Source organism: Danio rerio, chromosome 2, assembly GCF_052040795.2.
Source record: "Danio rerio strain M-AB ecotype USA chromosome 2, GRCz13ab, whole genome shotgun sequence".
NCBI lineage: Eukaryota > Metazoa > Chordata > Actinopteri > Cypriniformes > Danionidae > Danio > Danio rerio.
The window spans coordinates 46,242,467-46,267,495 of NC_141022.1; the positions used below are offsets into that span (position 1 = coordinate 46,242,467).

At 36.0% G+C, this 25,029-nt stretch overlaps 1 protein-coding gene across 27 annotated transcripts in view; it reads right to left on the reverse strand.

Moving 5' to 3' along the window:
• The window catches only part of adcy8 (adenylate cyclase 8 (brain)), a 160,563-nt gene that overhangs the window by 81,086 nt on the left and 54,448 nt on the right, over positions 1–25,029 (reverse strand). For all 27 annotated transcript variants that reach the window (XM_087238561.1, XM_087238556.1, XM_087238567.1 and 24 more), the window contains 3 exon segments: positions 16,074–16,223; positions 7,238–7,368; positions 4,467–4,578 (listed from right to left, as the gene is read on the reverse strand). In XM_087238561.1, coding sequence (XP_087094687.1) covers positions 4,467–4,578; positions 7,238–7,368; positions 16,074–16,178 — 348 coding nt within the window. In that variant the 5' untranslated portion in view covers positions 16,179–16,223.

Below are 25,029 nucleotides of genomic sequence, written 5' to 3' on the forward strand. Positions count from 1 at the left end.
CTCATAGGTGTACCTTACAGTGCGGAAAATCCGGTATTTTTAACAAAGAACCTTTTCCCTACAGGGCTATGTGGTTTTGATTTTGTTTTCCCTTAATAACAAAAACCTTGATTTAAAAACAGCACAATGTTTACTTGTGTAATCTTTGATTGTTTACAGTACAAATTTGTTTAATGATCTGAAACAGAAAAAAATAACACCTTTTCACATTTCATATATACAGTTGAAGTCAGATTTATTAGCCTACCTTTTTTGTTTTTCTTTTCTAAATATTTCCCAAAATGATGTTTAACAGAGCAAGGAAATTTTCACAGTATGTCTGATAATATTTTTTCTTCTGGAGAAAGTCTTATTTGTTTAATTTTGGCAAGAATGAAAGCAGCTTTTAAGTTTTTAAAAACTATTTTAAGGTCAAAATTATTAGCCCCTTTAAGCTATATTTTTTTGATAGTCTACAGAACCAACCATTGTTATACAATAACTTGTCTAATTACCCTAACCTGCCTAGTTAACCTACCTAGTTAAGCCTTTAAATGTGACTTTAAGCAGTATAGAAGTGTCTTGAAAAATATCTAATCAATTATTTGCTGTCATCATAGCAAAGATAAAACAAATTGGTTATTAGAAAGGAGCTATTAATACTATTATGTTTAGAAATGTTTTGAAAAAAATAAATCTGCTCTCTGTTAAAATTTGGTGAAAATTCAGAAATTGGGGGAAAAATTAACAGGGGGGCTAATAATTCTGACTTCAACTGTAATATATATATATATATATATATATATATATATATATATATATATATATATATATATATATATATATATATATATATATATATATATATATATATATATATGACCATCAATTTCATAAAAATGATTAGCATATACTGTAAAATATATAATTTAGGTAAAGTAACATAAAAATATATAAAACATACTGATTGTTTTAAATTTTAAAAGGGCTCTTAATCATACGTATCAGCAGCTTAGTTTCTGCTAGACACGTCAAGGTCATGGATTTGTTTCCTACAGTATGTAAAAGACAAACTGATAACATAACACGCTACTCCAATGTATTTCTGTAAATAACAGCTATTACCAGAGCATACCTCTAAAAACATGTTTTCCATAGCACACATCTTAAAAAAAACAAGCCATATTCTTCTGGGGATTACAAGACGTTGACACACTTTGATCGCACTTTAAGTAATGAGAGGGTTAATGCGCATTTCCCATCAGGCAGTGTGAGGAGAAAAACAGAGAGCCAGAGAGAAACAGACAGCAAGAGAGCGAGACAGATTTGTTAAAGATAATGCTGCTGAGCCTGTAAGACATCCAGATCCCGATCTCCAGAGTTCAAAGTTGTCGGGATGTGGCACGACGCAAGCAATCAAAATCATCTGCAACATTTACAACATGGCAGCTCAAGCGCAGTTAACCAGTACAGCACAAACCACGCACATGTGCCATCTCTGAGTAAACATTGCCATCGGGAGAGAAAATGAATACCACTCATCACAATAAACACTGCTGCAGAATGAAACGCCACGCCAGGCCTGCCTGAATAAGTGCGACTGTGAATTCACACAACACAAGGACACAAGGATATTTGAATATGACATACTGATACAACCGCGCATATGCCACATTTGAATATCTGCATTATGCATCAGTGAGCCACTTTATGGTTGGTTAATCTCCAATGATCATTGCACTGAATCATGAATAATATTATTGGAGAGTTGCTGCGTGAAGATGGAGTTTAATAATCTTCATAATGCATTTATTTCCTCCTGCGGTCTGAACAAAAAACACATTTGTCCGAAATATAATATCCATCTGATCTTGTGTATGTGTGTTGTTCTTTCTTCCAAGGGCAGCTATCAAGATTTGTGCTAGCAGTTGACGGTTGTATCTCTCCGCAGACGCACACACTCATACATCAGTGTCATTAACGGTGAGGACACGGTCACTGTGCTTTTATTTATGTGACTTCTGCAACAGGCGTTTAGCACATCATTGCACTGCGGGACATGAAGGAGGGTGAGTCGGCACACATTGCACCCTTCTCTCTGCTCGAACTGAACTCAGATTATCAGGTGCCACTATAAACTCCGAGACAAGATATGCTGGCAGTGCCCTTGGCAGTCAAACACAACACTTCTCTTTGTTTCGCACATGCTGCATCTGATTTGAGCGAGCCAACAGCAGAGCAATTGTGGCCAACAGCTCTGACTTATGTGAATAAAGCACTGTTATAAACCAAATTTACATTCTTCATTGATTTTTTAAGTGGTAGTCCATTCACAAAAAAAAATCTATAATTTACCAATACAACTACAGTAATTTATAGTAATTGCTCTAGTGTTTTTGAACTGTACTACAGTAAAGTCAAAGACTAAAGAATACACAAGACATGTCACTCGTATTGAATGGGGAAAAGTGTAACGGTCAATATGGTGAATAAAAAGCTCCGCCTACTAGTACAAGAGCCAATCATCAATCACTATAGACTGACGTTTCTCTAGGGGAAAAGCTCGGACCAGATGTGTGTTTTTACAACAGTTTTTTTGGTCAACAAACACACTCAAACCTCAGCGAATACTTGCTTCGCAGACATAAGAAATATATACACATAACGCTTGAAATCTCTACTAACCAATTACACTTGAAAACAAAATTTTTTGGGTTTGCTAAACTTTGACTCTGATAAAGTACTTGAATTAATTCATTCATTCATTTTCTTGTCGGCTTAGTCCCTTTATTAATCCGGGGTCGCCACAGCGGAATGAACCGCCAACTTATCCAGCACGCTTTTACGCAACGGATGCCCTTTCAGCTGCAACCCATCCCTGGGAAACATCCACACACACGCACACACACACATGCACACACACACACACACAAACACACGCACACGCGCACACACGCACACACACACACTGCGGACAATTTAGCTTACCCAATTTACCTGTACCGCATGTCTTTGGACTGTGGGAAAAACCGGAACGCCCGGAGGAAACCCACGTGAACGCTGAGAGAAGTCGAGGTTCGAACCAGCGACCCAGCAACCTTCTTGCTGTGAGGCGACAGCACTACCTACTGCGCCACTGCGTCGCTCTACTATTACCACTATTAATCTGCTGTGGTAATTCTATAATTACTATGGTAACACAACATAGTAAAATGTGACAAAATCACTCTTATTTTGCAAGACTATATTTTTGTTGTATAGGTTAAAATTATTATGTTTTTTTATACAAAACAAATAATAAGAATATTAAGTTAAGATCCATACCCCATAAGGATACTTGGTCAATGCCCTGCCATAAATATATTAAAACTCAATTTGACAACTATAAAAGTGAATTTTTTATTTAAAATTTCTGAACCCTTCATTTTTGACTTAGACCATTATTTATCAGGGGTGGCCACAGTGGAATGAACCGCCAACTATTCCGGCATATGTTTTATGCAGCGGAACTATTGAGTATATAACCCCACAATACACTATAGTTTAACTTAGCAAAAGCTAGAAAAGTAGTACAAAGCATACATTCAAAAAAAAAAAAAAAAAAAAAAAAAAATATATATATATATATATATATATATATATATATATATATATATATAATTAACTACTTGTTCAAACTGCTTTTTTTGGACAACTTAATTGTTTTATGTTAAATCCACTTAAATTTGTTATGTTAACAGAATCTTTCCTTTAAAATTATTTGAAATCGCATATTCAAATAGATCATTAAAGCATTTGCTGTGCTTTATGGAAGTGGGCAGTGCTAAATATCTAATTTGGCATGATTTCCTTGCTGTGATTCTCTACATTTTGGATTTATTTGACATTTTCAACTAGCGAAATTTGAAAATTTAATTTAATTATGGCAAGTGATTCAAATGATTATGACTAAAGGGCCATTGATATTTACTGTACGCTAAGTTTCATCAAACCTAAAAATAAAGAAAAAGATGTAAGGGCCAGCATATAAAAAAGAGATGTTAACATCCAATTAGTATTTATTATACACAGCCCTTAAATAGTGTCTATGAGACGTTCAGATCATTTGAATTCAGTCTACAGAATATAACAGAAAAAGCTGTTTGACTACATCAATCTGAACAAACAATTTTTTGCTCACTCCATTTTAGCCATAATTTGTGTTACAAAAATATCTGTAGCACTTATTAATATCAACTCTGAAATAAATGTGACTGCAAACATTCCTATAAAATGATTATTGACTTACTACTACCACTGTACTACATTTTACTCTCCAGTACAAACAAATTTAAACGTCAGATTTAAGGCACAAAAGAGGCATGTCGTGCCAACACAACACAATATCAGGCAAACATAGTAAAATGCTTTAATACGTTTCATGCCCCGAAAGACACTGTGATTTAGTTTACACTCATATGCATTCTGGTAAAAGTGTGTTTACTTACGTGTGCCAGTCGGTCGAATCGTGCAAAGAGTTCGTTGAGCATTCGAACAAGTTCCTGAGCGGAGAGTGTGGTTGAAAGATTGGTGAAGCCCTTCACGTCAGCAAAGAGAATACTGTACAAAACAGAAATGAGAAGAAAAAACTGAATTGATGTGAAAAAGGAGGCAAGATTGCATAAATATACAAGCCAAATGTAATAGAGAATTTATATACACACGCTGTGAAATCTAGTTACTCACAGAAAAAAGGTACAGAGTGATGCAGAGTGATTTGAAAAGATACTAATATGTACTTTTAAGTGCTAATAAGCACAAATATGTACTCTAAATTAATAAATAAAGAGCTAAACAAACAAAAGAAACATGGGTGTACATTTTTAAAAGTGGTGCTGCACCAACAACAGATTTTGGACGTTTGTACCTCAAAGGGGACCTATTTTGCCACTTTTATGCCAAGTTCCAGCTCAAAATACCCCACAGATAATGTTATAACTTTTTATAAACTGCCCCTTTTAGGCTTTGATCCAAATTGTGCTGTTTTGGTGACTGTCTCTTTAAATTTAAATGAGACTCTGCTAATTTCAAAAGAGGGCGGAGCTACGGAGCTGCCTTTGTGTCAGCATAGTGGCAGATTTAAAAACAAGACTTATGTCCTATTCTAATGAGGGAGAGATTGCCACTAATGGGCTGGGTTTTCCTCTCTGATGACACGTAAAAAGGGAGAATGTCAACCAAAGTGTTTCTGTAGACTGTTTTTATTAAGTGTGATTATATATATTATACATTGTTACCATTAGAAGCTGGTTATATTGACAGACTGTTGCCACATAACTTTGTTTAAACCCTTATAAACATGATTTTTGGTATAGGTCCACTTTAATATACCATTTACCATTTTGGGTTAAATACGAGTCTGTTCAACAAGGACGCATTTAATAGGTCATAATCAGTGTTGGGGAAAGTTACTTTTAAAAGTAATGCATTACAATATTGAGTTACTCCCCAAAAAAGTAACTAGTATCATCACTTGTATGTACTTTTATGTTTATTTTATAGAAAGTAATGCGTTATGTTACTTTTGAGTTAATTTTACTTTATCTCTTTCAGAACTTGCAGGCTATTTTTCTTTTTTCTAATAGAGGAGCTCTGCATTTAACAGCACACTGTATAACCTACACCTTCATTTACCTTTTAAAAAACTTTTTAGAAACTTTCTGAGATATACAAATTACTGAAAGTTGAAAGCAATGTGTTTGCTAATTTTGTATTTTTGTCTTGTTAGTTCAGTAAAATCACTGTCCATTGAGACAAGCCCATTTTCTTCAATGTGTTTAAAATAATGAGAAAACTTCCATCATAGAAATGTAAAGCTCTGCCATCTTGGTTTTTGAGCTCATTCTCTCATTGTGTGCGATTCAACAAGATTACACAAATTTTAATCCAGCACTTTATTTATTCATTCATTAATTTTCTTGTCGGCTTAGTCCCTTTATTAATCCGGGGTCACCACAGTGGAATGAACCACCAACTTATCCAGCAAGTTTTTACGCAGCGGATGCCCTTCCAGCCGCAACCTGTCTCTGGGAAACATCCACACACACACATTCACTCATACACTACAGACAATTTAGCCTACCCATTTCACCTGTACCACATGTCATTGGACTGTGGGGGAAACCGGAGCACCCGGAGGAAACCCACGCGAAGGCAGGGAGAACATGCAAACTCCACACAGAAACGCCAACTGAGCCGAGGTTCGAACCAGCGACCTTCTTGCTGTGAGGCGACAGCACTACCTACTGCGCCACTGCCTAGCCCTAAAAGTGCAGGTCTCCAGCCGGGTCTTGAATCCGGGTCCTCCTTGTTGCTAAGCAAGCGCGTTAACTATTAAGCTACTGAGTCGCCCACTTTTTATATAAAAAGCTAATTAATTAATCTAAAAAGTAACTCAAATATTATTACTTAAATTTTTTACTTTACTCTTTACTTAGATAGTAACATTATTGCATAACTTGTGTTACTTGCAATGCGTTATCCCTAACACTGGTCATAATTGACTGTCAAGTATCTTGTAATGTTATAAAATATTTCAAATATATTTTCTTTTGATTCTTTTGACTCCTCAGATCAGTATATTAGAATGTTTTTCTAAGAATTAATTAACATCAAAGACTGGAGTAAAATATATATATTAATAATAAGTGTAATAATATTTCACAATACCACTGAATTTTGTTAGCAAATGAACGCAAATTTCTTTTAAAATCATTTTACAAATCTCACCTACCACAAGACAGATTACATACAGTAGAATATGCAAAAGATGTATTTTCAAATCATTATGTGCAGGGAATTCATGTTAATAAACATATTTATTTTAATTAATGGCAGCACATGCATTGTCTCTGAGATAATTTTGAATTAATTCATGTTACATACACATTGTGTAATCCGCTAATAAAATGGATGGTGTAAAACCAAGAGCAAGCCATTGGGAGTGGTCAGATAGCTTCAATTGGACACAAATGGCCACAGAATGCTATTTTGGGGGCTGGTAAGAGCTTGTTTGTTGCTTTTACAGGGACCGACAGTGGTCTACTGGTTTGGGTTATAAAAGAGCGTGACTCAGCCATAATCAAGGATGACTGAGCCATAACGGTGGATGACTGAGCCATAATGGTGGCTGACTGAGCCGTAATGGCGAATGACTGATTCATTCCTGGTTGATTCTCTTTTGCTCTAGTCAAGACCGTAACACAAAGACAGAAATTACCTCACGTTCTCATAGCGGTGGATGTAGATCCGGTGAAACTGATGCTGTAGGGTCTCGTCCTCCACGTTGGTCATGTCGTTAATCATCTCCAGCACAACGAAGCGCGGCAGCACAGACAACACCAGGCGCTCCTAACACAAGTGCAGTATGGGTAAAGTGCTTCATTAAACATGGACTTAAGTCATTCAGACACTCAATGCACACTTATTGTACATAAACTAAACCATATTGTATGGTCAGTTCTACTCAAAGCCTAACCAATTTCAACTAGTTTAACTGGTTCTCTAGTCTTACTTCTAAACTAATGTACAAACAAGGGATGTAACCACCATTAAAGTACACATGAAATTAAAACTAACCATATTGATTTTGTTAGCTCACAATGCTAGTTTTGTGGTGAACAATTAATCTGTGGATGACTTTAAGGGAAAAAAAGTTGTTTGCCCTTGTCATGTAAAATTGAAATAATGACACCCCAAAAACAAGCCATGCCCACTGTTTTCTCATTTAATAATCTATTTCTCCTGGAACTGCATCACAATACAATACAATAAAAAAATAAATAAATAAATAAAACAGTCACAGCTTCCAGTTTCTGCAGACTTTAAGGGGGATAAATGTGCAAATATTTGACAAAAAAAAAAAGTTTAGGCTTAGGGCAGGTGTCTTACTGCATTTAGCAATGTCTAAATAAATGGTGCTTTAGTTTTAATGCTGTGTTCACACCAGACACAGATGAAGCATCAAGTGCAAGTGATTTACATATTACTGTAAGTCAATGCAATGATGTAAATAGATATCCTGCAATCGCTCGTGGAAATCTTAACTTCAGCGGACATTCATGCCACGTTAACCAATCAGGAGCTTGCTCTTGTGAGGGCGTGATTATGACATAGTGCCTGTTGTTGGTTTTCCAAGGGGAAATCCTCTTGCAGACACCGGACAACATTTCATCAAACTGGGATCGGCTCAGTCTGAAGTGCTGCTGAAAGCTTCCATAATCCAGGTATAGTTTCTGGAGGAGTTGATGAACTCACAGAGCAGGGTGCACCTCTGAAAGGACCTATTGAACTCAGACATGACGCCGAACGAATAAACGCTGTTTTTCAGCCTTCCTAAAGCACATAAACACAACTATTATCTCAATAAAATCCATGTTAGCCATTTAGTAATGAATAAAGAGTCACCAGGCAGACAGTTGCCCTGCCCATGACGCGAATCCACGGTTATTGTGAAGTGAATTTGACGTGTGAATGAAGCAAATTTGATGTGTAATTGAAGTGAGTAAACTCAAAATGTTCACGCTTCTACTTTTTGCGAATTCAATGTCTGGTGTAAACACAGCATTAGAGTTGGAGTGTGAGGTAAGATGAAACTAGCTCAATATTAAAAATTTTAAAAATGTAAAAAGTATTTTATCTTAGAAATCATTTTATCTTTGGCCATTATTAATTCCCATATGATGCAGTACTCCAGATTGTTCAGTGGGTGTTAATACACTTTTGAATAATTTAGTTGAAAATTTAACTCTGCAGTTCAAGAAGGTGACTTTTATTGACATTTTCCTTGTAGTCTGAAGCATTGGATTGTATAAGATATAATATTTTTTTAAAGAAATAAATTGGGAAAGGAGCAGAAATTGTACTGGCAGCTCTTATCCCAGTGCTTTGCATGACTAGCCCAACAATATATAGTTTCAGACAGCTAAAAATGTCACTGAAAGTGAATGTTAAACATCATAAGTTGTTGAAACAGAGATGTGTAAAAGTGAAAGTGTATTAAAACATAAAAAGACCAATAAATCACCAATTCTAGGAAACTGTATACATTTTTTGTACTCAAAATATTGGCCTAACAAATAAGAGCATACATTTGCATATATTAAAATGCTAATGGCAACAAGAATTAGCTCTTTTATTAATCCCCTTAAATGCTTTTTAATGCTTTAATTGCTTACATTAATTAAGAATAATTAAACTTAATAAAAGGAGCACAACACTTTTTTCAGTTGCAGAAATTCAAAATGAATTAAAATATAAATGTTTTAGCATTATTATTTACCCCCACAAATGAATATAAGACAGCTTTCTTTGAGAGCAAAAATGTCTTGAAGTGATTTGTATCCAGTGAAAGTTCATTTAATGGTTCACTAGTCAATCAAATTTCCCAGAGCGTCCAGAACACAGGGCTAAATATAGATGCATAACAGTGTCTTTTCAAACAAAACGAAATTAATTTGTAACCTAGTATAACACTGAACGTCAGCCATTAGTCTATATGACCAAAAAATGCTGCAATCAAATGAATGCATACTGCTTTTAAAGAAGTTTTACAAATCTCACTGACCACAAGATAGATTACATACAGTAGAATATGCTTAAAATGTATTTTAAAATCATTACTATGTGAAGAAAAATCATATTAATAAACATTGCTGTTTAATGGTAGAGTATGTGTTCTGTCATTTTTCAAGAGTTCACACTTAGCTAATGCTTGATACTGATTGCAGGTTTGGCATGTTGTCCCGGCAGAGAGCCCTGTACTTGAAGATCCTTGAACCTGGGGCTCCCTCCTGGATAGTTAGTATAGAAGAGGGTCTGAGATCAGGTAGGTATTGAGAGTTCCTCAAGTGTAGGAGGGAAGAAGGGGGAGATTTTTCAAAAACTAAGATAAGGAAGATATGGAAAAAGCCTATTTATGTAGGCTTGAATTCACCTGATTGGTCTATCATTTTATTGTTGATGTGAGGCCATTTGTGGTCAATCACAGAACGTGATCCTCTCGAAATTAGTTTATGAAACTTCATGTTACATGTGTAATTAACAAATAAAATGGTGTAAAAGCAAGAGCAAGCCATTGCGAGTGGCCAGAGAGCTTCTACTGGACACAAATCTCAATATGAGATTGTTTATTCCATACACACTTTGTTAAAGCTGAAATGTATGGAGACAGATTAGACTCAATAATAATTCATGCAAAAGACACGATGTACACATGCGTAGCTAAATTCACGTGCATAAAATCAAATTCACGTGCGTAAAATATTTATTTATATTCACAAAAAATTTTCACGTGCACAAAATAAAAATACATTTTCAGAAAATACGTTTCACAAATGCAAAACACGATTTGCAAATTTATAAGAGTGAACAAAAAGTTTAGAATGTTTAAAACTTGCGAGTTTATCCTAAATGAGAATGTGCAAATCCTCTTTCACATACGACTCCCCCTGGATACGTGTGTGTGTGTATTTTTGAGACTTTCCTGCCAGAGTCAGGGCAAGTCGTACCTTTCAGCCAATCAGATGAGAGCTGTAGTCAATGACACCAACTCTGCGCTTCATTTGCGCAGACTGTTTCTCTCCAGCATGGCGAACGGAGAAAACAGCATTCGCAGTTGCACTTTTGTTCATTTATTTAATTATTTGTCCATAGCCTCACTCTTTTTATCCGTTATTTTGCCGCAGCTCCGCTCTTCTTATTTATTTTCTCGCAGCCTCATGAGCAGAATGTAGCCTGCAGAATGATGACTTGTCATTCCGGCAATTTGAGCATAGCAGTATTGCTGTGGTCTAGCGGTCAACACGTTGTAGAGATCTGCGCGGGACTAAATTTTGAATCCCGCTCCCGCCCGCACCCGCCAGGTTTTAGCCGGAACCCGACCGCTCCCGCTTATATAAAGCACTTGATGTCCCGCTGCCCGACCCGCCCCGTTTTCTATCCGCCGCACCCGATCCCGCTAAAGAGCGGGGGGAGAACAAAACCGAAAAATCACCCAGTTATACAGTCCAGACAGCCTACAACAAGCTGTCTGTATAAACACACACACGCACAGCACCAAGCACACACACAGACAAAGCTTTCTCTCTCATTCGCACGCGCGCGGCCTCTAACACACACTCATAAGCACCAAGCACAAACACAGGCAATGAGGCAAAGCTCTCTATCTCTCATTCACACACACACACACACACACACACACACACACACACACACACACACACATCTCTCATTCGCGCGTGCGCATACATACACACACAGACACACTGCAACAAACAAGCTAAACACAGCATCGCGCTATTTCATTTACACACATACATACGCGTGCTCACTCAGGAGTCTGGAGCGATATTGCTAGACAGCCCGCTCCCGTCCCAAATTAAACCCATTACCGACCGCTCCCGTGATTTATTCAGAAATTTATACCCGCGCCGTAGAAATCTGGTCGGGTCCCGCGGCGCCCACGGGACAGCCGCGGGAATGCAGACCTCTAGCACGTTGCGTTATCAAGCCGCTGATCCGTGTTCAATCCTCACCTGAGTTAAGCTTTTTTTTTTTTTTTTCATTTTTATTGTTAAGACATATAAAACTGTAAGTTTGTTGAACATTTGAAGTTCTAAAGCAGCTGTTTTCTTTAAAAAGACTTTTGTGTAATTAGAAACTGAATTGGAAATTACCTTATTTTAATATAGTCAGTCGTGAACTGAGGTGGGCCGGTCGAAGGCTTGAAACTCCAGGGCTGAAAAGGAGTCCCACTCCGGCCCTGATTATATCCAATGAATTTAAACAAGCTGCTGCTGTGCTTTGTGAATTTCTTTTGAGACTAAACTGATTCCATAGAAATGTGTCATTTCTGCATCATAAACGTAACTTTTCCAAACTTTTCCTGTGCACTTTTCACTTGGCTGGACAAACCCATGCCACTGATTGAGCCAGTAATTCTGTATATATCCATTCTTAAATAAGAATCACAGATTACACACTTTTAACTTAAATCCACCTCTCCATATTAGCTGAGGCAGAAAAAGTATTTTCAAATCTAAAAAAAAATGACACACCTCAGCATTAATTCTCCATTATCATGCTGTGGAGAAAGAGCTTGCACTGCAAATCTGAATTCAACAAGCCAGAGGTTTCACCGTTGGCCAGGCTGAAAGCAAGGGAAAATTTGGATAGATGGACATACAAAAGAAGAGGAAATGCAAGTATGCGCGTACACACACACACTCTGTGGTACCAGCATGGGCTCCACTTGACTGGCAAATAAAACCCACTTGAGCAAACAGCCGGAGAGCTCTTACAGAAAGAGATGGGGGAGGAGACGGAGAGAGAGAGATTCCCTAAGGAGTCTGGAAACCTTTCTACACTAGCCTTCTGTCCCCACGAGACCCTCTTCTCATCTTTAAATCAATTACTCTCACCCACTGCGGCCCATTGCTTGAGAAGCAGTGCCATATAGAAACTTTATATGTGTGTGTGTGTGTGTGTGTGTGTGTGTGTGTGTGTGTGTGTGTGTGTGTGTGTGTGTGTGTCTGTGTGTGTGTGTGTGTGTGAGAGTGGGTGTTTTCATGTATGTAAAGTACCAGTGTAAACAAAACAGATTATTTGTAATATAGTTTAGCCTACAAGAAAATACTATTTATCTTTTATCTATATCCTGAAGGTGTCGTAGAAAGTAAATATAGATATACCTAGGCATGGCTGAATAATAAGAGTTCAGCACATGGAAATACCGTGAGCCTCAAACACCATTGTATTCTCATTTTCATGTAAATCCTCTAAATGCAAAATGCCAGTGGAAAAAGGCCAATCTGAACAAAACACCACAACTCTGATGATCCACATGGGATCAATAATGTGCATGCCTCAGACTGCGTTTGATTAAACACAACTTTACCTCATGAGATAATTCCTCGCTTATTTTTTACCTCATGAGATCATTTCTCACTTATTTTTAGTTTATCTAAGCGTATTTTTACAATCTACTGTATATGGGACTCTTATTTTGAAAACATGCTTTAGCGAAGAGTAAGCAGTCCTGTGAAACAGGCATCCATACAAGACCACTGAGCTCTTGTCTTCACTTTTATTACTTTAGTGTGAATATTGTGAAATTTGCCTATTTGCTTATGTTTTTAACGAGATAACAGATATTATCCCATTTATAGTGAGGTAACAAACACTTGTGAACTGCTTAATATACAGTAAGTATGCTTAATAAATGCATGTTTATTGATCAGTGGTGGGCAAACTTTTTAGACCCGAGGGCCACATCAAGTTTTTTCAAGTGAAGGGCCACATGTCAAATCCCTCAAAAAATAAATTGTATTTATAGTGGCAGTATGCATGGAACATGTAATATCGGACAGAAACTTGTCACAATAACAGACTTTTTTAAAATAGTTATTATTGAGTCAAATTTACAAGTCAAATTAATTTGCACTGCTATTTATATTTACTTATCAATCATCATAAAACATTAAAATAATACCCTATAAAATATAATTATAATAATGTAATAATTTTTACAGTGGAGAATAAAAAAATATTGTCAGATCTCAAAAAATCTCATATTAACACATTAAAAATAATTTAAATGTTTGCATTAAAAATGCAGACTTGTAGTCTTTAAAATCAGCAATACTTTCTTGGCATATTAGACATACCCCTTTCTGTCCGATATTGGTGAAGAAGTATTTTGTGGTCATTCTTCCTTAAACACACGACTTGTATTGCATCATTAGTTTACTAATTCTGAAATCAAACCGTTACTCATAAGCAGCATTTTTAACACTCCCTCGCGGGCCGGATGAAAGTGTTTAGCGGGCCGCATATGGCCCACCTCTGTTATAGATGATGTCACTTAGCTTTAATGTATTATTAACATTCATTCATTCATTTTCTTTACTTATTTATCAGGGGTCACCACAGCAGAAATTAATTGCCAACTATTCCAGCATATTTACGTAGCGGATGCGCTTCCAGCTGCAACCCAGGACAAGGAAACATCCATAAACACTAGCATTCACACATACACTCCGGCCAATTTAATTTACCCAATTCACTTATAGTGCATGTCTTTGGACAGTGGGGGAAACTGGAGCACCCGTAGGAAACCTACGCCAACACGAAACATGCAAACTCCACACAGAAATGCCAACTGACCCAGCCGGGACTCGAACCTGTGATCTTCTTGCTGTGAGGCGACAGTGTTATGCTGCGGTTTTGCCTAGAGTTTGTGTGTGTAATATTCTGTTGTACGGCACTGTGAAAAAAGGTTAGGGATTAAACAAGATGATTAGACATTTAAAAAAGAAAGCGATTGGTCCAAATTTTAAATCTTCGATTGGTCTCACACTGTCACGTGATGCAATTTCGCAGGTCAGAGTTCATCAATCTTAAACTTTGCAACACAGCGAACTGCGATACTTGTCGCACAAGCTTGTGTTTCCAGTTTGACCCATTCGCGTGCAAATAAATGGAAGTCTATGGGGTCAAAAAGTCCAGTGCGGCTGCGGCTTTAACCACTGAGCCTAATGTTTACAAGATGAATAAATTTAAAGCAATTTACAAGCAAAATACTAGGAACTTCACTAAACAATTTTCTACACCACTTTAGTGTTTGATCGAAAAAATGTACTAAACCAGAAAGTAAGCCGAAGGAAAATGAATAAATGAATGAATGAACGAATGAATGAACGAATGAATGAATGAATGAATGAATGAATGAATGAATGAATGAAGGATTGAAATTTATTAAAAGCAACCTTTAATAAAGAAGTATACTTTCAGTAAGTTTCATTTATTGAAAAAAATATTGCCTGTTTTTCTGTTGAAAAATGCTTGAGCAGAACATTTGTGCAATAAATATATCTATTTTATCAGTTCAGTGGCTAATTCATAGTTCTGTCATACGAAAATGTGCGTTTTTTTATTTTTTTAAAGAAAGTGTGGCACCAAACTCCGCTCCTAAACCCCATTGTCATTGGGGGACGAGCAAATTGTACTAAAATGCACAAATGATATTGTAGAAACTCATACGAATTAGCCACTAAATCAAAAAGTTATCAGTTGGTGTAAGATGGCGTTGAAACTAAACTTCTCTGACCACATCTCTAGAACTGCTCGATCGTGCAGATTCACACTCTATAACATCAGAAAGATCCGACCCTTCTTATCTGAACATGCAGCTCAACTCCTTGTTCAAGCTCTTGTTCTCTCCAAACTGGATTACTGTAACTCTCTACTAGCTGGGCTTCCAGCTAACTCTATCAAGCCTCTTCAACTGCTTCAGAATGCAGCAGCACGAGTGGTCTTCAATGAACCTAAACGAGCACATGTCACTCCGCTGCTAGTCCGTTTGCACTGGCTGCCAGTTGCTGCTCGCATCAAATTCAAAGCTCTGATGTTTGCCTACAAAGCGACTTCTGGCTTTGCTCCTTCTTATCTGCTCTCGCTTCTGCAGATCTATGTGCCCTCCAGAAACTTGCGTTCTGTGAATGAACATCGCCTCGTGGTTCCATCCCAAAGAGGGAAGAAATCACTTTCGCGAACGCTCACGCTCAATCTGCCCAGTTGGTGAAATGAACTCCCTAACTGCATCAGAAAAGCAGAGTCACTCGCTACTTTCAAGAAACGACTAAAAACTCAACTGTTTAGTCTCCACTACACTTCCTAATCTGTAATTGCCTCTCTGAATATCACACTAACTGTACAAAAAAAAAAAAAAAAAAATTACTAATACTACTAATACTTCCCTTCTTAGACTTTACAGACCTGAAACTTGCTTATAGCACTTATTCATTGTTGCTCTTGGTTGTGTAAATTGCTTCCTTGTCCTCATTTGTAAGTCGCTTTGGATAAAAGCGTCTGCTAAATGACTAAATGTAAATGTAAATGAAACTACAGTGAATGTTCCAGAAAAAATATCATTTTTGCATAATTTGTTAAAAAAATATCTTTGTTTATCCCTCATACAGTAAACACACTTCCTGGAAACCTCCAGCTACAAACAGGTTTATATGAGTCATGGTGAGTGTGTGGGGGAAAAGACTCACCTGCCGCTGGTTCTCCGTCTCCAGGCGGAGCCGAGCCTCGATGCACCTGCGTGTCTCCAGAAAGGCCTGGCGCTGCGCACGGTCTGACAGGTAGCTGATAAACATCCCTGCAGTGTTTATACATAAGAACAGCAGCACCTGAGCTAGCAGCTGAAGACAGAGAGAAAGAGAGAAGGAAAACACACTTTACTCACTTAAGCATTTAACACGCTAAACTGCAGGTGGAGCTGCACAGAGATACAAATTAGCTACATCCGTTTTTCAGCTGCTGTATGACAGAATGCAGAATTATATAGCTGAAAGGTAAACAGCAATAGCGAGGGATTTGGAACATTTTCCAGACATCCTGGAAATATGAAAACATAACAAATATTGTGCCTTTTTTATCCAGCACAATTACCGCCACACACCATACACACTGTAAAAAAACGATCAGTTACTTTACTTAAAAAAAATGAGTAAATTGTTGCCGTAAAAGCAACACGTTGACTTTACTTTAAAAAGTGAGTAAATCCGTTGTAACTTGGAATGGTTTCCCTTAATGGTTGACTTAACTTAATTTTTATAATTATGCATATAATTCATTTGCCTAATCATTTTAAGGCAATAGGTTAGCTCACAAGTAAAGTCAACTCATCCCTTTTAAAAAATGGGTTTACTTAATTTTTTAAGTAAACTAATGCCTTTTTACAATGTAGGACAAAACACAGACATAAGTCCATAACATCCTGCACACATGTACAGTTATTATACAATATTATCACAAATATTTTACTATACTTTTCAGTAAAATATTACTTAACTATTAGTGATGTCAAACAATTAATTGCAATTTATCGAGTTCCAAAATAAAAGTTTGTATTTACAAATATACAAGTGTACTGCGTATTTTTATGTATATATACACACACACATAGTGTACATAGAATACAAAAATATACTAAAGAACTATATATATTTACATATGCGGTCAAGCACGAAGATATTCATTACTTATATTGAACAAGCAAGTTTTGTTATTTGATCGCAAATGACACAGGTTTCTGCCAAAAGATAATAAGATGATAATAAGAGGCATTATTGTGAAGTTGTTTTTATAAGAGTTTATTTATATTTGAACAAAAACTTTAACTCAGAAATTGCCAGGGGTATGAATTACTTCGTGCTTGACTGTGTGAGTGCTGGGTGCTGCTGGTCGCCACGGGCCCTCTGACAAGCGAAGGGGGCTGTCCGGTGATGACCGGGAGGGGGTCGTGGGCCTAATCGTCCTAACTCCCCGTATTATTTATTTACTGTCATCACAGCAAAGATAAAATAAATCAGTTATTAGAAACGAGTTATTAAAACTATTATGTTTAGAAATGTGTTGAAATAAATCTTCTCTCCGTTAAACAAAGATTGGGGAAAAAATTAAACAGGGGGGCTAATAATTTTCAACTGTATACACACACACACACGCACACACGCACGCACGCACAAACACACACACACACACACACACACACACACACACACACACACACACACACACACACACACACACACACACACACACACACACACACACTTTGCTGTATAGAAGCTGTATAGAAGTGTCTTGAAAAATATCAAGTCAAATATTATTTACTGTCATCATGGAAAAGATAAAATAAATCAGTTATTAGAAATAGTTTTTAAAAACTATTATGCTTAGAAATGTGCTGAAACAATCTTCCCAGAACAGAACAGAAATTGGGGAAAAAATCAACAAATAAAAAAAAAAAAAAAAAAAAAATATATATATATATATATATATATATATATATATATATATATATATATATATATATATATATGTATGTGTATATATACATACATGAAAAAATATATACTTTTTTCTATATAAATATAAACATAAAAATATGTACAAATATATTGTAATAACTACTGTGCATAGGCAATTGGAGCTAATATAACCTAGCTAAACTGTTTAATTAATCTAAAACTGCTAGCAGGGTGGTAGCAATTACGACGCATAACTTTATGGTTATCAACACGTTAGCGAGAAGACCATTCATGTCCCATTCACTGCACGACCCTGAGTGTCTCTGTTGTCAGTGATCTGGCAAAATAAGCAGGTAGGAAGCAGCACTGTCAGTTAACCTTTTAATCTGAGCTCAAAACATCAACAGCTCTCAACAGGACCATACCACTGGGGTGCTTCCTTTACACACCACCCTCATTGATGGTGATAGCCAATATTTTATAAATAAATGAATTATTGGGCTTCAATTACAGAAGCCAACTCAAACATAAACACACATAATGTTCATAAGTAAACGATCTATGCATTTAACTAATATAACACATAAACTAACTGTAAACCCTTTCTCATGTTGCACCTGGCTATTGTGCTGTGGGCCAGGTCATTACAATATTTAAAAAATATGAACTTTTATTTTAGATGTGAATAATCATTTGACAGCACTATTTGCTATACATTTACCTGGCATTTCAGTCCCATGACCTCCCTTAGGCATATACAGGTGTACACTTAAAAAATACATTGACATTAGGATCATGTTTTTCTTGCTTTACCAAATGGAAGATATGCAGTGACATAAACAAGTGAAAAAATGTGATTTGGTTCCTAATATTTATTTTCTGGTGAATTTATGTTTAAAAATATTTTCCCAAGTTTGCAGATAGTAGTAGATTTTTTTTGCCGAAGTAAATTTCATTAACTCGAGAATAAAAAGAAAAAGAAAAATAAAAAACATTTTTTCTTGCATTTGACATTTTGAAAGTATAAATTCAGAGCATAAACATAGAAGACAAAAATATTGAAATGCTCATTTTCATATAAATGCAATACTATTCCCCAGGAGACAGAAGCTAAATGTCATCTTTTCTTCACACACACACACACACACACACACACACACACACACACACACACACACACACACACAGACACACACACACACACACACACACACACACACACACACACACACACAACAAGCAAACAAATGATTGTGCAATTAATAAATGTCAGTCATATACCGGAGGCACAATATTTTACACTTAATAAGCATGCTATTATTTTAATTGTACGCATTTAAAAGCAAAAACAGAGATAGAAAAAAAATCTTTTTTTCAGGTCTAATTATTTAATTACTGCTTTAAACTGTTTCTGATAAAATTCTTACACGCTGTGTCTACTGAAAATTTTGAAGCGTAGACCATTCAGCTTTTATTGTCCATTCATTTATTTATTAAATATTTACAGCTTAAGTACATTAGTAGATGGAGTCACTTCCAGTGGTTTGAGAATAGCATGAACTAGCCTTTAGACAACACCTGAGCTAGTCTCCTACCATACGTTTCCAATTGACTTTCCACAGCACAGAAGAAAATAAGTGAATAAAAATACAATACCTTATTAATCCATCCATTAAGGGGAGCCGCAAGTGCCATAAAAAATTAAAGGTTGATGCCAAATTGACTTGTGTACACAAAAAAATTTGTTTCTAAATTTACAAATTCTGTACCTATGGAGCCAGATCAGTCTCAAAAAGCATACATTTACAAAGTAAAATTCAGCACAATTTACACTTGCAAAATCCAATTTATCAATTTGTAAACACACAACTTGTGAATTCACAAGTAAAAATTAAAAATATTTTCACCAAATTAATTGAATTTGCATTTTTTTAAATCATATTTTGAATTAACTAATTGGATGTGTGTACTTTTGATTCGCGTTTTGATTTATGAATTGGATTTGTGTATTTTTTAATTGTATTTTTAACTTATGAATAGGGTTTGCATACTTTTGAATTGTTTTGAATTTTATAAATTGGATTAGTCTTTTTTTTTAATCGTATTCTGAATTTACGAATTATGTTTGAATATTTTTAATCATATTTTAAATTTACGAATTGGATATGTGTATCTTTGAATTGTGTTTGAATTTACAAATTGGATTTGTGTGCTTTTGAATCGTATTTAGAATTTACAAATTGGGTTTGCACATTTTTGAGTTGTGTTTTGTGTTAATGAATTGGATTTGCGTACTTTTGAATCGTTTTTTGAATTACGAATTCAGTTTGTGTATTTTTAAATCGTGTTTTGAATTTACGAGTTGGATTTGTGTATTTTTAAATCATGATATGAATTAACGAATTGTATTTGTGTATTTGTGAATCGTGTTTTAAATTTATGAATTGGGTTTGTGTATTTTTGAATCATGTTTTGAATTTACAAATTGGATTTGTGTATTTTTAAATCGTGTTTTGAATTAACAAACTGGATTTGTGTATTTGTGAATCGTGTTTTGAATTGAAGAATTGGGTTTGCGTATTTTTGAATCATGTTTTGAATTAATGAATTGGATTTTTGTATTTTTAAATCGTGTTTTGAATTAACGAATTGGATTTGTGTATTTGTGAATCGTGTTTTGAGTTTACGAATTAGATTTGTGAATTTGTAAATCATCTTTTGAATTTACGAATTGGATTTGCGTACTTTTGAATCATGTTCTGAATTCATGAATTGGATTTGTGTATTTGTGAATCATGTTTCGAATTTACAAATTGTATTTGCAAACTTTTCAATTGTGTTTTGAATTTATGATTCGGATTTATGTATTTTTGAATCATATTTTTTATTTACAAATTGGGTTTGCGTACATTTGAATTGTGTTTTGAATTTACGAATTGGATTTGTGTATTTATAAATTGTTATGAATTTGATCTGGCTCTATAGTACCTACCTTTAAAAAATACTATAAAACATACATTTTCATAAAAGACCCACCACAAATACTGTACATCTCTTTTCCACCAGTGATAAGATTTCAAATTTGTCCCGACTAATGAATTCTGCTTATCTTAGCTCGTCCACGACACAAAATATATTTAAAGTCCTCCAAAACCGCAGTCTACAGTGTGATTGACTGGCTGCTGTGCAATTTCCAGGGCTCAGAGTGAAACTATTGTATTTACAAGGTACAATTATACTGCCCAAACGTGCTATTGAAATGTACAACTTTCCACTTCTGAAGTTGTAATTATGAGTTTGTTGCAGTCAAGTGTCTGGTTGGAGAAATTGTAAAGAATTAGGAGTCATGGGGAAGCCATGTTTCACCCCTGCCTGCTTCTTTGGGATGTGTAATTTTAAAGGTAAAATGTATACCAGATAAGCAAGATTAAGCTGCTAGAATGTATGTCCGGTGTGTCCAGATAAGCAGCATGTTGACCATTGTGGATTAAAGTGTTTTGTACTGCATATAAAAATAAATTAAGCATCACATTTTTATTTATATGGAAATATGTATGGTGCTAATGACAAGGCAATGTTATGTGTTTAAAAAAAATATTAAATATAGTCTCCTTTCTGCCATATGCAAAGTATAGAGCTTATTGTAATGCATTTTAATTAAGATGAAGTTGTTTATTCAACAATAAAATGTCCTATAACTTACCTAACAGTTTAGATTTTCATACAGTTAACTAGATAAAGATATTTTTGTTGTATTGTAAAACAGTTAAATACTAGGAATAGTTTTATAATTGTGATCATTTTTAAAATCTGAAGTGACTAACTTAGAACGTGTTGCAGGCCCTAACCAACACCATACACATTCTTTTTCTGTCCATTAGAACAACAGTTCTATTGTAGTATTCTATCAAAATTTATTCATTCAGTTTCCGTCAGCTTAGTCCCTTTTTTAACATATGCCGGAATAGTAGGTGGTTCATTCTGCTGCGGTTTATTCAGCAGAATGAACCCCCAACTATTCCGGCATATGTTTTACGCAGCGGATGCCCTTCCAGTTGCAACCCAGTATTGGGAAACACCCATATACTCTCACATTCACACTCACTCATACACTATGGCAATTTTGCTTACCCAATTCTCTTATAGTGCATGTCTTTGGAATGTGGGAGAAACTAGAACACCCGGAGGAAATGCATGTGAACATGGTGGAGAACATGCAAACTTCACACAGAAATGCCAACTGGCCCAACTAGGACTTGAACCAGCCACTTTCTTGCTGTGAGGCAACAGTGCTAACCACTAAGCCACCATGCCACCCAACACCAAATCATCAGCATTTGACACACTCTTTCTGTTTGTATTAATAGTGTTTTCACTTATGTCATCGTTTAGTCAGTTACCAAACCATGACTGATACACTGAAGTAAACAACACTATTGGATTTGCACAGTAAAATACATTGTTCTGCCTATTTATGTTGTCTAAATCATTGAAAAAAAATATGTGAATCCTGCTAAATTATAGAAAACTAATTAGTAAGCAAGAAAAGGTCTAACATTTTAACAATAGCTCTATTTTGCTTGATTAAAATTGAAATAACAGTTTGTTGAAGCCAAAATCAAAATCAGAGACACTCTTTACTCTTAGAAATAAAGGTACAAAATCTGACACTGGGGCAGTACCTTTTCAAAAGGTACATTTTTGTTCATAACAGGTTCTTAAAGGTACATATTTATATTTAAAAGGTACAAATGTGTACCTCATAGTACCCTAAAAGTTCAAAGGTGAAGCTTAAAAGTACAAAAGTGTACTCGAAATGTACTAATGTTCACCTGTATGGTACACAAGTGTGCCTTTTAGGAAGGCACCACCCCAGTGACAGATTTTGTACCTTTATTTCTAAGTGTGTTTACGTCCATCCACAAAATCACTAGTTTAATCGATTATTGAAATAATTATTTGTTTCCACCAAATCGACACGCTGTTTTCTCTGCCCAAACAATCAATAGATTAATCGATTTTCAAAACAATCCTTAGTTTAAGGTGCACACTTATATTTAGACACGCTGCAAACAAACACATCTAGTTTGCTGCATTTGGAATATATACTGTCCCACACTCAAAGGAATCCAAAAATACACACGCTTTACCAAACATGTCGTGAAACCTCCAGAGAGTGTGATGTAACCACCTGCAATCATTAACGCTCTGAAACAATCACCGCACAAACATGTTCAAGCATGTCTCTGCACCTATTACTACGAAAGCCTCATAGGCATTTTCTGTGTGTGTGTATTTGTGTCTTGGTGAGACTAATCCCTCTGGGAATCTACATTTTATGACTGATTAACAAGCCCCCCCCATGCTTTACAGTTTCAATTACTTTGGGCTTTTTTTGTCCAGAGGGAAGTAAAGGGCTGCCATTTCAGACAGAGTCAAGCAAAGAGGCTCTAATTAATACAAACCCTCCAGAACACACACACACACACACACACACTGCAGAATTAATGCAGTAAACATTATCAACATTCAAGAATCAAGCTAGCATGCAAATGGACTAAAATAAGACTTCTAATGCTTGTAATCGCTGCTGCTTGTGATTGTAAATGATATTTACAAGCTTAAACCTCAACAGTCACTTCAGCGATGTTTGTGCCTTATAAAATATACAATAGAGCACACACATAAGGGTCAGTGATGTGAACAGTTTTAATAGGAAACCTCATTATTTCAGAGTTTCCCCCGTTCAAATCGCTGACCTTAAAAAAGATCATCTCATATCGCTCAAATCCCTCCCCACATACGAAAACATGAACAGCCTACAGACTAATGAAACAATTATGTTCCAGTGTGCGTTTTTACAGTATAGTCTTATCTGTAGTTAAAATCAATAGACTACATAGTGAAAACTACTGAAAAGTAAAATAAAATTTTTTTTAAAAAGTGTATGTATAACAAAAAGCAATTTTAGGCATGTTTAAAGGGCACCTATGATGAACAGCAACTTTTGTAAGCTGTTTGGACAGAACTGTGTGTAGGTATAGTGTGTCCTCTTTCAAATTGGAGTGATAAAAACCCAACAAGTCTCTTTTTTTTAATTTTCTGATGTTAAAATAGGATCCAAATCCCAGTGATTTTGAGGCCCACCGCAACGTGATGTAAATTCAATCAAATTTTATGGAAAGATGCCATGTTTATATAATAACATGTCTACACATGTCTACAGAACATTTTTTGCAAACAAACTGGGATTAAAATATCTGTTCCAATTCTCTGTGATTTTTCCAACACAGCCTCATTCTGAAAACGTAGTCCCGCGGATGTTTCTGGAGACCGCAAATTATGTAGCCGGACCGAGGAAGAGCGGTTCCAGAAATCAAGTATGACAAAAACAGAATCCAAAAAATAAAGCGAACGAGTGAACAACAGGGTGAGAATGTGGTAAAATCCGAAAACATGGTAAAAATCAGACGAGGGGTTAACTTTCTCTGGACGGCTTTTGTAAACCGTCGGCTGGGTTTAGGGAAGTAAACGGACGGGTGGGTCAACCAGTAAAATTGGTTGGGTTTAGGGAAGGAGGAGGGTGGGTTGGTCGATTTGCCGGTTACCCAGTCAATCATTTAGTAGGCCGACAGCGGCCTCTGGTGGGTTCACGCGAGAACAGCGCGAGCACGAACGACACTCGCGAGAGGCATTTGAGATGCGAAAAAGCACACACATCGGCCTCTCGCAGATTTTTGCGTTTTCAGAATAAGCCTGGGTTGGATTTTACTTAGTTTTATAAGTTTAAAGCACTTTTAAAACAAAGCATGTTTGTAATAAAGATAGTAAAATCGCTATGTAATTCCAAATCGCTATAATTATCACAGCTGCATGGTGTCAGTTAACGCACACATGTGTGTGTGTGTGCATACTGCAAACGGCATTTGAGTGAGACTCATCATTTCAGAAAGGCTTGAATAAACTCCACCACAAATACATCAAATAAACTTACTTTGTATTTTTGACTAATGAGCTGTATTTCAGCTCAATCAGTGTCTGTCTCTTATCACTGACTGCTGTTTATCTGACGTAAAGCAGGGAGGCAGACTCACACATGAAAACAGTGGGCAGGGAGAAGCAGGACATTTGCATTTAAAGCCAGAGGCTACAAAAACAGCTACCCTGTTCTCAGACATCAAAATGGGCAGAT